Source organism: Ictalurus punctatus, chromosome 18 (assembly GCF_001660625.3).
Source record: "Ictalurus punctatus breed USDA103 chromosome 18, Coco_2.0, whole genome shotgun sequence".
NCBI lineage: Eukaryota > Metazoa > Chordata > Actinopteri > Siluriformes > Ictaluridae > Ictalurus > Ictalurus punctatus.
The window spans coordinates 9,864,929-9,883,128 of record NC_030433.2 but is presented as its reverse complement, the minus strand read 5'-3'; the positions used below and the strand labels follow the sequence as shown (position 1 = coordinate 9,883,128).

Here is an 18,200-nt window from a genome sequence, read left to right as displayed (position 1 = left end):
TTGTGTAATGAAACAAAAAGACGCTTCATTTCCTCTCTATCTTTTCTCAAAATCTCTGGAGTTTTCTATCCCGTTTAAAAAAAGAGAAGAAAAAAAGGAATGAGCAAGAGAGAAAAATATGAGTGAGAGAATTCAGGAAGTGTATTACGTCTTGCTCTGGTTTCATCACTGGGAGTAGTGCACACTTTCTGTGTGAAGTGTCTAGGGTTGGAGCATGCGAGTGTGCATTGTAATGCCTTAGATTAGGCAGCTCCACTCGTGACTCGCTCTCTTCTCGGAAGCCGAAGCTAGTTGGTTTTCAGAGCCTCACGGATCTTGGCCGGCCGCTGCCAAAGCAGCTAGCCATCTCAGGTCTGGGGGATCTCTTATGGATCTGGAAGAGGAGCCGGAGACAAGTGCTGCTCCATCTCTTGCTCTGTCTTCCGGGTCCGGCTCTCCGCTGGATTTTGGACTCCTCCTTCCACTATGGAAAGCCAAAAAAAAAAACACACACATACAAATAATAGTAATAATTCCTCTCTGACTCTGAGGAGCCAGAAGGATGTGCTAAAAACTGAGAGCAGCATATAAAGAGCTGCTTGAAGTGATTACTAAGGCTGGATGAGCTTTTTTCTCCCCAGTGAAAGTAAATCCCTCACACTGCAGAAAACTCCCCTTTCTTCCAGAAGTGCATGACAAAAGTCCAGTAAGGACTCTCTGTACTTACGTCCACCGGTCCAGCCAGTGGCATAAGTCGGAGCAGCTGCTGGTCTGCTTGGCGGCGACAGTAGAGGTGATGCTGTGTCAAAGCAGCGCATCTCTAATTGGATAGTGGAAGCAATCTCTATCGCTTATGAGGTGCGTGGTCTCGCTATGCCTCTGAGCATAAAGGCTCATTCCACTAGGGGGGTCACCTCCTGGAAGGCTTTGTCCAACGGGGTATCCTTATAGGATGTGTGTGCTACTGCAGGGTGGTCTACGCCACACAAATTCATTCAATATTACAGCCTGGATATCCATTCCCCCCGGGCTCGAGTGTCTTGCAGTGACCCTCGGGCTTGGGTCTTTTTGAACAGGCACCTGTGAACCGCGCTGTCAGCCTCTATTATCTGAAGCAAAGATGCATTTCATGTACATACATACATACATACATACATACATACATACATACATACATATATATATGGGGCACACGGTGGCTTAGTGGTTAGCATGTTCACCTCACACCTCCAGGGTCCGGGTTCTCCCCGTGCTGCGGGGGTTTCCTCCAGGTACTCTGGTTTCCTCCCCCAGTCCAAAGACATGCATGGTAGGCTGATTGGCGAGTCTAAAGTGTCTGTAGTGAGTGTGTATGTGATTGTGTCCTGTGATGGACTGGCACCCTGTCCAGGGTGTACCCCGCCTTGTGCCCAACGCTCCCTGGGATTGGCTCCAGGTTCCCCTGCGACTCTGAAGAAGGAGTAAGCGGTAGAAGATGGATGGATTTTATATATATATATATATATATATATATATATATATATGTATATATGTATATGTATATATATATATATATATATATATGTATATGTATATATATATATATATATATATATTTATATATATATATATATATATATGTATATATATATATATATATATATATATATATATATATATATATATATATGTATATGTGTATATATATATGTGTGTGTATGTATATATATATATATATATATATATATATATATATATATATATATATATGTGTGTGTGTATATATATATATATATATATATATATATATATATATACACACACATATATATATAATATATAAAGGCGGATTTTGTTTTTCTGAATCCATTCTGCTGTGGACTTGCTCAGTGTTTTGGGTCGTTGTCCTGTTGCAACACCCAACTTCTACACAGTTTCAGCTGACGTACAGACATTCTCACATTACCCTGAGGAATTGTCTGAAATACTTGGGAATTCATCTTCAGCTCAATGATTGCAAGCTGGCAAGGCCCTGATGCAGCAAAGCAGGCCCAAATCATGTTTCCTCCACCATACTTTACAGTTGGGATGATGTTTTCACGATGATATGCCGTGCCCTTTCTATGCCAGATGTAGTGCTATGTGGTTTTTCCAAATAGTTCAATCTTAGTTGCATCATTCCACAAAACATTTTGCCAATACCGCTGTGGAATGTCAATGTGCTCTTTTGCAAACTTCAGGCATGCAGCAATGTTCTTTTTAGTAAGCAGTGGCTTCCTTCGTGGTGTCCTGCCTTAGATACCATGCTTGTTCGATGTTTTACCTATTGTAGACTCATGAACAGAGATGTTAGCTAGTTCCAATGCCTTCAAATCTTTGGCTGTCATTCGGGGTTGTTTCTTTACCTCATTGATGAGTCTTCGTTGTGCCCTTGGTGTCATTTTGACTGGGCGCCCACTTCTTGGTAGAGTAGTCCCAAAGTGTCTCCATTTGTGGAATGTTTGCCTAACTGTTTCTAAAGTCTTTGAAATCACTTTGTATTCCTTGTCAGGTTTATGTATAAAGCATTTATTTTGTTTCATGTATGTTAGCAAGCACCTCTTGTATGAACTCGTATTTGGGAGGTTTGGTCATGTCACGTTAATTGCATCCCGCAACAATTAACATGAAGACCACAGAGAAAATATATTTAGTCCCTCAACATCAGCTCCATAAACTTAGAAACATCACCACACAGAAGGAAAGCTTAAGAAAGACCGTCGAAAACAACTTGGACGAGGCAATACGAGGTATTTTGCCAAGGACTGATCTGAATGATTATGATAAGGCGAAACTCTACGCGTCGGTCCTGCAAAAAATTTTTTAAACTTGGTTAAACTAGGAGAGTGGGAAACTGCTCAACTGACCCTGTGCCCACCTAAAATACCAGAGAGCAAAACAGAAGCAACAGTGACCCCCCCCAAAAAAGCACTCCTTCTGGAGTGCCACGAGACATCCATCTTCATTGGCGGCCCTGGCCCCCTGGGCAGAACGTCCCAAGCTGAGCCAGGTGACCGCACGGCATTCTTGGCAAAATAGGAAGGCAGAGTGACATCCTCGACGGAGCAGGGAAGCAGGGCGACGTCCTCATCGGAGCAGGAAGGCGGAGCGATGTCCTCGTCGGAGCAGGAAAGCGGAGCGACTTCCTCGTCGGAGCAGGAAAGCGGAGCGATGTCCTCAGCGGAGCAGGAAAGCGGAGTGACGTCCCCAGCTGAACAGGAGGGCAGAGCGACGACCACAGCTGAGCAGGCAGGCTGAGCGAAGTCCTCGATGGAGCAGGGAAACAGATCGCTGTGCTCAGCAGTGCAGGAAAGCGAAGCGAGGTCCCCTGCGAGGCCAGGGAGAGGAGCGTGGGTCTCCGCAAGGCCAAGGAGAGGAGCGAGGGTCTCCGTGAGGCCAGGGAGAGGAACGAAGCTCTCCGCGAAGCAGGAGGGGGGAACGATGTCCTCCGTGGAGCAGGAAGGCATAGAGATGACCACAGCCGAGCAGAAAGGCAGAGCAACGACCTCATACGGGGGCACCGATGTCACCAGGATAATCTCAGGCTGCAGCTCTGGAGTTGAGACCTCCTCGTAGGTCTCAGGCTGGGGCTCTGAGGTCACCATGTGAGTCTCGGGCTTGAGCAGAACGTGGTCGGCCGTGTCGGCTGACTCGGGCATGAGCAGAACTTGGTTATCGGTGTCGGCGGACTCGGGCGTGAGCAGAACTTGGCTGTCGATGTCGGCGGACTCGGGCTTGAGCAGAACTTGGTTGGCCGGGTCGGTAGACTCGGGCGTGGGCAGAACTTGGTCGGCCGTGTCGGTAGATTTGGGCGTGGACAGAACTTGGGCGGCCGTGTCGGTAGACTTGGGCGTGGGCAGAACTTGGGCGGCCGTGTCGGTAGACTTGGGCATGAGCAGAACTTGGTCAACTGAGTCAGCAGGCTTGGACATGAGCGGAACTTGGTCAATCAGGTCAGCAGGCTTGGTCATGAGTGGAACTTGGTCAACTGGGTCAGCAGGCTTGGACATGAGCAGAACTTGGTCAGCAGGCTTGGACATGAGCGGAACTTGGTCGACTGACTTGGGTGTGAGCAGAGCTTGGTGGTCCGGGTTAACATACACTTGGTGGCTCATCCACTCATAATGCATGTGGAACGCCAGGTCAGCATTGTTCGCCACGTTGACTCCCTTCAACAGCTTATCCAGGTTGTAGCTCTGCCCTGGTTACCCAAACTCCTTCAAAACAGGTCCATAAATTGCCTACTGTCCTCCAGTACCCGGGATCTCATGGCTGCTAATTGCTGCGCCCAATTACGAGCTGGGCCAAAAAACCGGGACACCATGAACCTTACCCTTATCCGGCTTCGGGTCAAACAGGCTGGAGAAGTAGAACTGACAGTCTACCAAAAAATAGTCCGGATAACCAAAGAACCCATCATACCGATCGGGAAGGTCCACGAAAGTCTCTTGTGGAGATTACATGGAGTCCAAGGCGGGGATGATTGGCGTGGACTTCCGGGTTCTGTGTCTTCTCCGTTCTCGTGCTGCATCCATTGTGGGGCGGAATATTCTGTCACGTTTCGTGACGTAGAGGAAGATAGAACGCATGCAAGCGCAGTTGGAACGGTTTTCTTTATTGAGAAACACAGGCAGGTAAATCCAAAACGTGATCCAGGAACGTAATCCAAAACATGCAAGAGGTCAGGTGATTGGCAAACAGGCATACACAGGGCTAGGAAGGAATCAAGATTGTGGTCACTGAAAACAGGGTCGATAAACAAAACGAGAAACATAAACAACAGCGAGGGACTGGTAGCGGAGAAACCAGCGTGAACTAAACTAATGAACCTAAACATGAACTAAGACGTGGTCTATGACTATGACTATGACATTCACAATGAAACACATCTACATCTAAATCATCTAATCTATCTACTCTAATATTCCACGTTGAGTGTTAGGAGGCACGCGGTATATATGTCGACATGATCAGCCTCGTAACTGCTAACAGCTGAGGGCAGTACAGACACACCTGACACCACAACCAATGACAGGATGGGGAGGAGACATAGAAACATAAACAGATGCACGTGTCGAAATGTCACAACTGTCCACATGGGAGAAGCAGGTGCTTGTGCATGCGCGCTCACATGCTCCACAGCGCGCTGCACAAAGTGGGACTCATGACAGGTCACTGTTCCTTCTGTTTTGCTCTCTGGTATTTTAGGTAGGCACAGGGTCAGTTGAGCGGTTTCCTGCTCTCCTAGTTTAACCAAGTTTAAAATTTTTTTGTAGGACCGACGCGTAAAGTTTCGCCTTATCATAATCATTCAGATCAGTCCTTGGCAAAATACCTCGTATTGCCTCATCCAAGTTGTTTTCGACGGTCTTTCTTAAGCTTTCCTTCTGTGTGGTGATGTTTCTAAGTTTATGGAGCTGATGTTGAGGGACTAAATATATTTTCTCTGCGGTCTTCATGTTAATTGTTGCGGGATGCAATTAAGCTGCTTATTAAAGGAATGGCTACACTGAGCAATGGCAGAAAAAATCCTCCAGATTGATTAATATATTTCCTTTTTCTTTCTATGGATGCTCTTTTATCCGCAAATATTTTGATCCATTTTTTTTCTTTTTAAAACCCGGTACTGTTTTGTCATCGGCGGTATGTTCATTCTAATCACGTTTAAAGCTAGTTCACATATGCTCAGAATGAGCTCTTTGGGCACATCACGTAATATATCCTTTCTCCTTCGGGGTGTAGACCAGTATAATGAATTCAGCAATGGGAGGTTTTTTTTTTTTTTCCAATAGAATAGACATTTGTTGACATTACTTTAAAGTTTTTTTTTCTTCTTCAGAACACACACAACCAGATTCTGTCCTGGAAACAACCCTGACCGGAGACGAAGTGCTTCTGGTGTTTGTGCTTTCAGGTCAAGAAATAAATATTTGTAAGTTCTAGAGACAGCATTGAGAAAGCATTCTAAAAAATACTTACTGTTACCCAGATACATTTGACGAGCCAGTATGCTGATCTGTAATTTGTCTCTAGGGTTTTTAAAAAGAACCATTTAGTTGGTGTTCAGGTTGATTGTTCTGCTAGTTTTGCCTTGTCTTGCCAACAAGTTTTGAACAAGATAGATGACTCTCAGATATCTGTGGTGGGTGTATTTTATAAAAGCCTTTTCTGCTTCATTGTTTTTACTGGCAGATTCCATCAAGTCATCGATTACCAATAAGTTTATTTTATTGGGAGGAAATAGTTCGTCATCACACAAAGAATCGGGGATTAATTGAAGAAGTTTTATATTTATTCTGGTCATCAATTCATCATGCAGAGGTTGCCAACACATAGAACACCAGACAATGTTTTTGGGAACGACTGACAGCCTCTTTACAGTTTTCCAACAACATTTTGATCAAAATGATTTTCCGCTATTACTCGGTCCACATACGATACATGAAAAGGGCAGTTGCATCCTAGCTTCAAAAGCAGGCACGCTCATATTTTCCATTACAAACACAGCAACAGAAACTATATGCATATATACATGATTAGTCTTAATATCCGTAAGGGAGAGTTGTGAAATCGGATAACAAAACACGCTTATCATACACAACACTGAACCTTTTTAACTGTGATTTGTTTCTCTCACAATTTGGTTATGCGAGGTTATGAGTTGACCGGTTTGATGCGGATTTTTCACTTGCTCATCCACCAGGTCTGTTATTACAGTTTAAAGTAATGCCTTCATAGTTGTTTTTTCTTTTACGGTTTTGTAACCGTAGGTTTTAGGGCCAGCACTTATGATTTCTACGATTTGATCGCCATCATCTAGTTCGCTGGTAAGACCACCCAAGTAATTGCTTAAGGGTGGCATCCAGCCACCTCCCGTACTTTTAAAAATAACGCTGTCGTTGTCTGTGTAAAACAACGCTGGTTCAATCTATCCATCAAATTGCACAGTTCAAGTCTAGTGAAATATGCTGTAGTAAAAATGCCGATGAATACATTAGTGTTCAGTTTCTCAGTCTCTCGTCTGCATACTGCCACTGCACCATTGCCACCTTCTCATTCAACTCGGCAGGATCGCTGAGACACATCTTTGACACATCTTACCCCACAACGAATTTAAAGTGTAACCACGGATCTTTCGCAGGATTAACGGTAATACAGTTTGGATCCAACTTGATCCCTTCATTCTCCTTATATTTGCGAATGTACTCACGTTTAGAGGATTCATCAACGACCCAGGATGGATATCCTGAACTTTCATGTTTGGTCTTGAGGAACATTTTTATTATATTTGGTAAAAAGCTTATCAGACCTTTCAGGAAAATCCCACACTTCAAACACTTTTAGAATTTTGTTACCTTTTTCGACAGCTTTCTCAATTTTGACAGAAGCCCATGTTCCAGTAAGAGCTCTGCATGGTCACATTGTTTTTGTTGTTGCTCGTCGCACATTCTACATAGAGGAGAGAGGAGTTTGCTTTTTACACGAAACGGGAGAACAGGTGCCCACAGACCCCTAGGTGGTAATACTTTTGCTCTGACGATACCAAAGTAATTTTTCAGTGGTTTAAAGTATAAATGATGATAGTGTGGTCGATCGGGTACATCTTTGTCTTATTTACAAATGGGTAAAGGCTGAGCTACATAATGCAAATGTAACGCATTTGTTCGACTGCCGTAAAGAGCATCTCGCGAAAGTTTAGCATGTGGTTGTCACTTTTCCTCATTTCATTCCACTTTTGTTCCCACATCTGTGTGACTTGCAAATTGTGAGTGTCTTGAAAATTCTTAATTTTCTCCATAGGTAGCTTTGGATGAGCTAAGAGGATGCAGGGTCAATGAGGGAAAACACTTTTCAAAGTCATAATAAAAACAACCAAGAAACTCGAAAGCCTTTTGTATTTGTTCATCTTCACAGTAACCATCTACAAAATAGTTACCAAACCTGGCTTCACCTTCGTTCAACACATGTCGAATGGGTAGGTTTTGTGTGTTAGAAACATATTCGAGCCATATTCCATTGTATGGAAGATGATGAGAAAGATTTCTCTCTGCTGATGTAATTATCAAGCAGTGGAATAGCTAAAGTGTTCGGCCATCTCTTTCTTGAAATCAAAGACTTTGTCAGAAACCATTCTGTACCACTTAAAGAATTCTTCTATATCCTTATAGAGAATGGTTTCTGGTATGACAGACGATTACTGCCCATCAATGAAATCATGCAATCAATGCAAATCAAAGGCATCATGCCATCTACACCGTAAAACCTAGGGTCAGGATACAGTCCTACATAATCCTGATGTTATATGGTGTACCAGAAATGGCAAATAACCTTTCTTGCTTTCCGAACATACCATGGCTTCCAGGATGCTACTTAACTTCATGGGTAAGAATGATTTTTGCTTTTATGCTTTTGACCTAGACATTTCAACATCATATTGATTTATGATGACCTTTGTCCTAGACCTGTCAAGATAAGGTTTAACAAATCATGCAAACCATCTCTCTCTATCCATGATGAGATGTGTGCCTGACATACTGAGTTCTGAGCAGAAACAAGAGGGTCTGAAGGAGGTAATGAGAGGATAAGTTGCATGTCATCTGCATAGCAATGTTATGAAAACCCATGTGAGGATATGACTCAAAAAGAGATCAAGTATAGAAGGAGAACAGAAGAGGACCACATTCTGAGCCTTATCGGACATCAATGGAGAGTCTACATGGAGCAGGTGTGGATTCCCTAGAGTCACCTGATATGAATGACCTTCCAGGTAGGAAGCAAACCATTGCCATGTTGCACCACAAATTCCAAGACTCATGAGAGTGGACAAGAGTGAATTGTGGTTGACTGTGTCAAACACTGCTGAAAGGTCAAGGAGGATGAGGACTGATGACAGTTGATCTAACAGCTGATCTAGTAGCATGTAGCTTCTCAGTGATGGCCCATGGAGAGATTACCAGCTTTTGGAAATGTTCATCCATTCTCCTGCTACACAATGTTTTTCCATCGCTTTTCCCTCTGTTCACTTGAATGGGATTTATTTGAACTTCTCTGATTTGTTCACTTTTCAAGCTACCACCATATCCTTCTCTTTCTATTCATCCTTTTTTTTGTCCCCCCAAGTGAGTGAGCAACGTTACCATTGCTCTTGCTTTTGTTGTAGAAAATCTCTAATCTAAGTCAAAAACTTAGAGATGAGGGGTTATAGAAAGCTAAGATCTCTGCAGATAGTCTGAATCATACATTCATGACACGGGCTTTTTATGCTGTCTTGCAACAGTGAGCTAAACTAGGCATGTTTTACTCCTTCTCCTTTTTTGGAAACAAAAGATGAACCCCTTCTAGTGATATACTGTTTACAAGTGTGGCACAAGTCCAGTCAATTCATCCATCCATCTATCTTCAACTGCTTACTCCTTTTCAGGGTCGCGGGGGAACCTATCCCAGGGAGCATCGGGCATAAGGCGGGGTACACCCTGGACAGGGTGCCAGTCTATCGCAGGGCACACAATCACACACACATTCACATCAGCCTACTATGCATGTCTTTGGACTGGGGGAGGAAACCAGAGTACCCGGAGGAAACCCTGCAGCACGGGGAGAACATGCAAACTACACACACACAGAGCCGCGGGAATCGAACCCCAACCCTGGCGGTGTGAGGCGAACATTCCAACCACTAAGCACTGTGCGCCCGTCCAGTCAATTCATTTTTAAAAAAAGATTTTGTAGACTTTGGCCACCACAGTGTTCTATTTTAACATCCATACACCTTTACATTGTTATCATTAACTTTTTCCAGCTCAGGTCAGCCTTAAGGCCTAAGCATAATGGCAGACTTTCCCTATTAAGGCATTCCTAAGCCAAGTCGCAATCAGGCCCAAGCACAAGGAGAGACACTCCCTTCTAAGGCTCTGCTGTGAACATTACTATGACGTAATCTTATACACTGGTTACATAAGAGTTGACTAAGGCATACATTTCCTTACATGAGCATGCACTTACTATGACTTTGGCTGCTATGGTTAAATGTGGTTAAATGCTGATTTAAACATTCCTCTACTGAAGGATACAAGACACTTTTAACTCAGTACATATGTCATTCACTTGATTAGAAAATACTCTATACTTTCACTCAACTTGACATTTTCAATAAAAAAAAAAAAAAAAATATATATATATATATATATATATATATATATATATATATATATAATATGTATGTGTGTGTCTGTCTGTCTATATATATATATATATATATATATATATATATATATATATATATATATATATATTAGTTATGATATTTTTGAATTTTGAGCATTTGTTTGATACCATCAACTCACACTGTTTCACATTAAGTTTAAATTAGTCTTTTTTTTCCTCTTCCCCTCCACCATGCTCTTAAAGGAGCTGACTCCCATGACTCAGACAAGTGAGATGGAACCAATGGTGGCACAATAGACCAGGGTTTTATGTTTTGGTCCAAATCTCATGAACTGTGAGTCCTACAAACTAAATTCTTTTCAGTGATTCCATGGGGTTTTTTTGTGTTCTTTTGCTGTTCCTTACAACTATAGGATATGCCAAATAATTTCTTATAGAAACATTAATATTGTGCTTATAGTTTGATCCTGCCGACCCTTAAAAATTGTTGTGTGATTCAGGGATTTGTTGAGCATGAGAGCAGATGAATTGGATTGCCTCTCAGACTCTTATTTGCTGTTTCACATCACTTTGCATTTGTGACACTTTCTTGATCATGCTGTACTTACTCTCTCACACTGAGAGCTTGTGGCTGATGTACAACAAGGGGCACTCCTCCCCCTCCATCACCTGGAACAGCACGGCCCCCAGTCCTCTGTCTAATGTGTCAGTCTGCAAATCAAAGCGGAGAGAGGGGTCAAGAGAATTTAAGAGTGGTCACACTGAGTGCAACCTGAATAAAAGCCTGGTGACATGGCCCTGTCCACTGGACTGGATCTGGTGCTCCCTTTTTAGTGAAGTCAGCCAGCTGAATAATTAGGCAAAAACTTGTCTTACCTCCTTTTTGGTCTTGGGTCTCAGTCACAGGCTGCAGTCGTTACTGTCTGATCAATTTGAGGATGCACATGCATTTTTTTTGTGGGTATCCGTGAGTTCCACCCATCTAAACGATCTCGCGACAGCTTTCAGATGCTGAACATGTTGCAGGATTCTGTACATGAGTTGCTGGAACGTCACTGGAGTGCCGACCAATCCAAAGGGAAGGGTCACGAATTGGTGTAAACCAAATGGAGAGGAAAAGTCCATTTTCTCATGAGATATGGGCGTCAAGGTGATCTGCCAAAATCCCTTGAAAAATCGACAAATCCAGTGTTGAATAAAAGTGAGCCACACTGTGGCAATGTGGGCCAGTGGATACGCATCAAATTTATACACCACATTGACTGCAATGTTATAAAGACCACACAGAACCAGACCAAACCAGCTGCTTTGGGAACCAGGACCACCTGATTGGCGTCACTGTGGGACACCTTGTTTACCACATATTGAGCCATGAGCTCCTTCCACACCACTTGTTTTTTGTGTTCAGGCAAACGATGGCAGTGGCTACATACCACCACCCCTGAAGGCATCTCAATGTGGTGTTCTAAGAGGCTAGTGTGACCAAGTAGAGGCGAAAACACATTTGAATATTCTGCCTGCAACTTGGCAATCTCTGTGATTTGGGATATTGAGAGGTGGTCTCCGAAGGGGATCGGGGTGGATTGAGCAGACCAATTTAGATTCACCTCCAGTCCTAACTCCTATTCACCTCTCTCTATGGTTTAAGGAGATTGAGGTGGTATATCTTCTGTCCCCCGCATCTATCCATTCGCTATACCTCATAGTTGATGTCCCCAACTTGTGTGTGAGATTGTAGGACCATTGCACTTGGCAAGTAATTTGGAGCTTGATGTGGGTAATAATACAAGCACTTTATCTCCCTGTGAAAAACCATGTAGCCGAGTGCCCCTATTATACAGCTGGGATTAATGATCTTGCACCTGTAGCAAATGATCCTGGGTTAATTTCCCTGTGACGTTTTGCTCTCAGGCCAAGAATGTACTGAATTTCACACTTGCTCTCCAAAGGCCCATCCTCCCAAATTTCTCTGATAATGTCTAAGGCACTGCAAGGCTTGCACCCACATAATACATGTAATTCAAATGGGAAGAACCCTGTCAAGGCCTGTCGGACCTTTTGTACTACAAATAATAGAGGTTTGAGCCACTTACCCCAATTCCGATCATCCTCATGCATGAATTTCCGAATCATATTTTTAAGGGTTTGATTAAACTGCTCGACTAGGCCATCCATCCAAGGATGGTAAATTCTGGTACGAATAGTGACAAACGTGGTGCCTTGGTCTGGATATCTTTCAGGATCCCAAATTGATGTACTCATGCAGAACATTCCAATTGCCCAATGAGGTCTGTTTTTTCTTAAGGAGATTTTGATTAATGGAAGGGGGCACAATGACACTTCGAGTGGCTGGCAGATTTACCAGCTGATTTACTACATTGTGTGCACATGCAGCACACCACCTGTGAACATCAGTGACTGGCCAATAGAAGCAGGCCATGAGACAGTTCAGTGTTTTGTCCTGACCAAAATGCCCTGCCATCAGATTATGATGTGTCTCCTGGAATAACATTTTCTGACGGCTCTTTGGGACAAACATCTGGGTTCTTTGTTCTTTTCTTTGAGTGTCCTGTATCACTCAGTATAAACTATCTTTAATAATTGCAAAATAGGGGAAGGAGAGTGCAACATTTGGCTGAACTGCTAACCCTCAATTACAGTCACTTGGTTGAAAGCATGCCTGAGAGTCTGTGTCTGCTCCAAAGGGAAATCCCTGAGGGGAATTCATCTGAAGGGTGGGGGCAGGGGCCGCACCACCTTTCATATCTTCCTGACATGGAGCTGATTTTGACAATGCCTCCCCAGACAACACTCTACACATCCTACACTGTGCTATCCTGATGCAGGGTCCATCCACATACATTCCCCTCAACAACATCTGGAATGCAGGCAAATTTGTCCCCAAAATCATGTTTAAATGATTATGAAAAAGTGCCTTTTTCATAACCAAGGTTGCTGTATAGCCTATATACACACAAAATACACATATAACACACTAATAACATAAAACCCAACATCAGTTGGCGTGAGAAGAGTTGAAAGTGTTGAGGAAAAAAGAAAGGTATTAAGATGGCCCTTGAAGGTGGAAAGTGAAAGAAAGAACAAAATTTATGAGCTTGAGTTAAAGCATTCCAAAGTTTGGAGGCCAAGGGAAACAAACTGAAATATATTGGCACTATAAGAGATAATTCGGATAAGAGCTGTGCCAGTAACAACAACAGCAGACAGGAAATAAGTGTCATGTTTTACAGTATCAAATGCAGCATTCAATATAAGAGAAGGATACTTAAGGCACCAGAATCAGTAAAGAGTAGGAGTCCATTAAGAAGGCTGTCTCAGTGTTGTGCATTATATGAAAACTAGCTTGGAAAGTATCAAAAGGATTGTTACTAAATTAGACTGCAATAGCACATTTTTTTGCTGGTATAACGTGGTCAGGTTTGTGGGCCTCTTTGCTTGAAAGTCCACAAATTTTCTGTAGGATTCAGGTGAAGGTTTTTCTGATGGCCATTCCAGCCATTTCATTTTGTTGTCTTTCAGCCATTTTGTTATAACTTTGGAAGTATGCTTAGGATTATTGTCCTGCCATATCCAATTGGGTGGAATCCAATCTAATTGGGTGGAACTTCATCATGCAGGAAGACATTGGTCCAAAACACACTGCCAACACAACAAAGGACTTCATCAGTAGAAAATTTTTTAGACTGGCCAAGCCAATCACCAGATCACTTTAGTGTAAAAATCATTTCTTGAAACATTAAAAGTCATGATGATAGAGACTTCAACTGAATTAAAATGAGAAACAAATAATTAATTAATTTGAATGTAAGCACTGTTCTAACTTTGATCTACAGGGGTGCGCTACAACGCTTTTCTTACTGTAGATGACTGTTTTGACATGGGAAAGACAGCGTACAATGAGAATGACTACTACCATGCAGTGCTGTGGATGCAACAGGCCCTCCGACAGATCGATGCTGGTGAGGATACCGAAACATCCAAGTCAGACATCTTGGACTACCTGAGTTACTCTGTCTATCAGATGGGAGATGTTCCACGAGCCATCGAACTCACCCGACGCCTTCTCTCCATTGGTAATCAGTGCAACACCAGAGTACAGATCATTGTAAAATCACGTCACAGATCTCAAAGCACAGTGATCAGGGGCAAATCCATATTTGAAGTCAAAATGCAGACAAACTACATTCAAACACAAGATGATCACTAATGCTAATAAACATATAATTGGAATACATTTTGCCTATATATGCCCCTCTCTCTCTCTGTCATATATATATATATATATATATATATATATATATATATATATATATATATATATATATATATATATATATATGTGTGTGTGTGTGTGTGTATATATATATATATATATATATATATATATATATATATATATATATATATATATACACACACAGTATCTCACAAAAGTGAGTACACCCCTCACATTGTTGTAAATATTTGATTAAATCTTTTCATGTGACAACGCTGAAGAAATTACACTTTGCTACAATGTAAAGTAGTGAGTGTACAGCTCGTGTAACAGTGTAAATTTGCTGTCCCCTCAAAATAACTCAACACACAGCCATTAATGTCTAAACTGCTGGCAACAAAAGTGAGTACACCACTAAGTGGAAATGTCCAAATTGGGCCCAATTAGCCAATTTCCCTCCCCGGTGTCATGTGACTTAGTGTTACAAGGTCTCAGGTATGAATGGGGAGCAGGTGTGTTAAATTTGGTGTCATTGCTCTCACACTCCCTCATACTGGTCACTGGAAGTTCAACATGGCACCTCATGGCAAAGAATTCTCTGAGGATCTGAAAAAAAAAAAGAATTGTTGCTCTACATAAAGATGGCCTAGGCTATAAGAAGATTGCCAAGACCCTGACACTGAGCTGCAGCACGGTGGCCAGGACCATACAGCGTTTTAACAGGGCAGGTTCCACTCAGAACAGGCCTCGCCTTGGTCGACCAAAGAAGTTGAATGCATGTGCTCAGCGTCATATCCAGAGGTTGTCTTAGGGAAATAGACGTATGAGTGCTCCAGGATTGCTGCGGAGGTCGAAGGGGTGGTGGGTCAGCCTGTCAGTGCTAAGACCATACGCCGCACACTGCATCAAATTGGTCTGCATGGCTGTCATCCCAGAAGGAAGCCTCTTCTAAAGATGATGCACAAGAAAGCCCGCCAATAGTTTGTGGAAGACAAGCAGACTAAGGACATGGATTACTGGAACCATGTCCTGTGGTCTGATGAGACCAAGATAAACTTATTTGGTTCAGATGGTGTCAAGCGTGTTTGGCTGCTACCAGGTGAGGAGTACAAAGACAAGTGTGTCTTGCCTACAGTCAAGCATGGTGGTGGGAGTGTCATGGTCTGGGGCTGTATGAGTGCTGCCGGCACTGGGGAGCTACAGTTCATTGAAGGAAACCGTGAATGCCAACATGTACTGTGACATACTGAAGCAGAGCATGATCAGTATGTAGTATTCCAGCATGATAATGACCCCAAACATACCTCCAAGATGACCCCTGCCTTGCTAAAGAAGCTGAGGGTGAAGGTGATGGACTGGCCAAGCATGTCTCAAGACCTGAACCCTATTGAGCATCTGTGGGGCATCCTCAAACGGAAGGTGGAGGAGCACAATGTCTCTAACATCCACCAGCTCCGTGATGTCGTCATGGAGGAGTGGAAGAGGACTCCAGTGGCAACCTGTGAAGCTCTGGTGAACTCCATGCCCAAGAGGATTAAGACAGTGCTGGAAAATAATGGTGCCACACAAAATATTGACACTTTGGGCCCAATTTGGACATTTTCACTTAGGGGTGTACTCACTTTTGTTGCAGCAGTAAAACTACTTTACATTGCAGCAAAGTGTCATTTCTTCAGAGTTGTCACATGAAAAGATATAATCAAATATTTACAAAAATGTGAGGGGTCTACTCACTTTTGTGAGATACTGTGTGTGTGTATGTATATATGTATATATATATCAGCATTCCAGATACTATCATAAACCATTCGACTGTTATAATCAGTTATAATCAGAGGAGAGGGTAACATTTATTGCATTTTAATTTGATTTATTTCATCAATTATTAATTAATTTCCTTTGTCTTTGTTCATTAATAGATCCAAGCCACCAGAGAGCAGGAGGAAATCTGCACTACTTTGAACAGATACTTTCCAATGAGCTAAGAGACATGGACCAGACCAAAAAGGAGCACAGTGAAGAGACATCCATTCAGCTGGTAACTTATGAGCGCCCAAAAGATTATTTACCTGAGAGAGACATCTATGAGGCCCTGTGTAGAGGAGAGGGGGTCAAAATGGTGAGTGCAATAAGGAAAGATGAACATATAAACTAAGAGATGATAAAAAATAACTATTTTGAAGATGGCCGAATCCCAGTAACCTTAACTCATATACACTAATGACCAAAAACATTATGACCACAACATCAAAACATTCTGATATTATCCATTTCCAACTATCAGCACAAGCCCAGTTCACATGTAAGAGTGCAATAACAAAAGCGGTCACATTACAGGAACTAAAATCCTGTTGTTTTTCCCAGTCCATTTATATCATATTGTTACTTCCAGGTCGAAATAACCTAAATAATCTCTTTAATATAATGAAAGTGGTTTTGTGTTTGTCTCCATTTCTTAAAAGAAGAAAGTTTCAGGTTAATATTTATTTTACATGCAGTAAAATTTTTAAATGCTAAACATTTTATTTGTCACATATGCAGTTATGCAGGGTACAACACATTATGAAATGCAGACTGTGCAAATAAGTAAGAGTAGGAAAGGTAATAATATATAAAATAAAATATACATAGCCATAAGTAGTACAAAAGTAAAATATAGAAAATGGAAAGGAAAGCAATAAAGAATTTGATAAATATGTGGCAATAACAGTGGGAGAGGAGGGATACCATGCCATGTGCAAATAGTATTGGTGAAGTTGTGTGCAATGAGCCTAGTGCATAATAGAGGACATGTATGTATAGGTGCCAGGCAGACATTCTAAAGTGCAGGTGCACATAAGTGGCATAGGCAAAGTAATGGGAGTCCGGTTAGTATCTGGTTCAGGATCTTAATGGACTGTAGTTAACATCTTATCCTAACTTTACAATGTTACCTGCGGTTGCATATTGTGTTTTCCTTTGGATCTTTTTTAAATTTTCAGCATCTGCATACAAAAATCAATTTTTGAGCAGCAGAAAATTTCATTGTTAGATGCTAAGGTTGAGTTTTTTTGCCACAGACTCAACAGAGACGTAGCAAGTTGTTCTGCCGCTATCAGAATGGGAACAGGAATCCACGTCTTCTGCTCAAGCCTATGAAGGAAGAGGATGAATGGGACAGTCCGCACATTGTCCGCTATCTGGAAATGCTGTCTGATGAAGAGATTGAGAAGATCAAAGAGCTCGCCAAACCTAGGGTGAGCCCAACCCAGAAGCATGGCAGTATAGCTAGATACATTTTTATATATATATATATATATATATATATATATATATATATATATATATATATATATATATATATATATATATATGTGTGTGTGTGTGTGTGTATATATATATATATATATATATATATATATATATATATATATATATATATATATATATATATATATAGTAACGGGGAAGCAGGCGAGTCTAACGCCGCTCCGGCTGGCTTGTTTTTAGTTGGTCTTTTTTAAATTAATTGCAAATTCAGTGTAAATTTTGCCTGATTTTTGTATTTAGTATTTTAGTTAAGTTAGATCGTTGTAAGTTAGTGACATTTTTATTTGTTTTCTGACACGTTTTACTGTGTTCTGCCTGGAGACATTGCGATTCAAATCACAAAGATTTGAGATTTTTTTGCGGATAAACATTGAACTGCTTGAGGTGGATTACAGTGAAGTCTGGCTGAAGTTGGTTGCTGTCCACTCCTAAAACACTCCATCTGATTATTAATGATGGTATTTGATTATTAATGATGGTATAATGATACTTT

The 18,200-nt window shown here is 41.8% G+C and overlaps 1 protein-coding gene across 12 annotated transcripts in view; it reads left to right on the top strand.

The window, feature by feature from the left end:
* The window catches only part of p4ha2 (procollagen-proline, 2-oxoglutarate 4-dioxygenase (proline 4-hydroxylase), alpha polypeptide 2), a 112,334-nt gene that overhangs the window by 57,997 nt on the left and 36,137 nt on the right, over positions 1-18,200 (top strand). For all 12 annotated transcript variants that reach the window (XM_017492819.3, XM_017492825.3, XM_017492824.3 and 9 more), the window contains 3 exons: positions 14,016-14,255; positions 16,318-16,517; positions 17,458-17,634. In XM_017492819.3, coding sequence (XP_017348308.1) covers positions 14,016-14,255; positions 16,318-16,517; positions 17,458-17,634 — 617 coding nt within the window. The remainder of the gene's footprint in view (positions 1-14,015; positions 14,256-16,317; positions 16,518-17,457; positions 17,635-18,200) is intronic.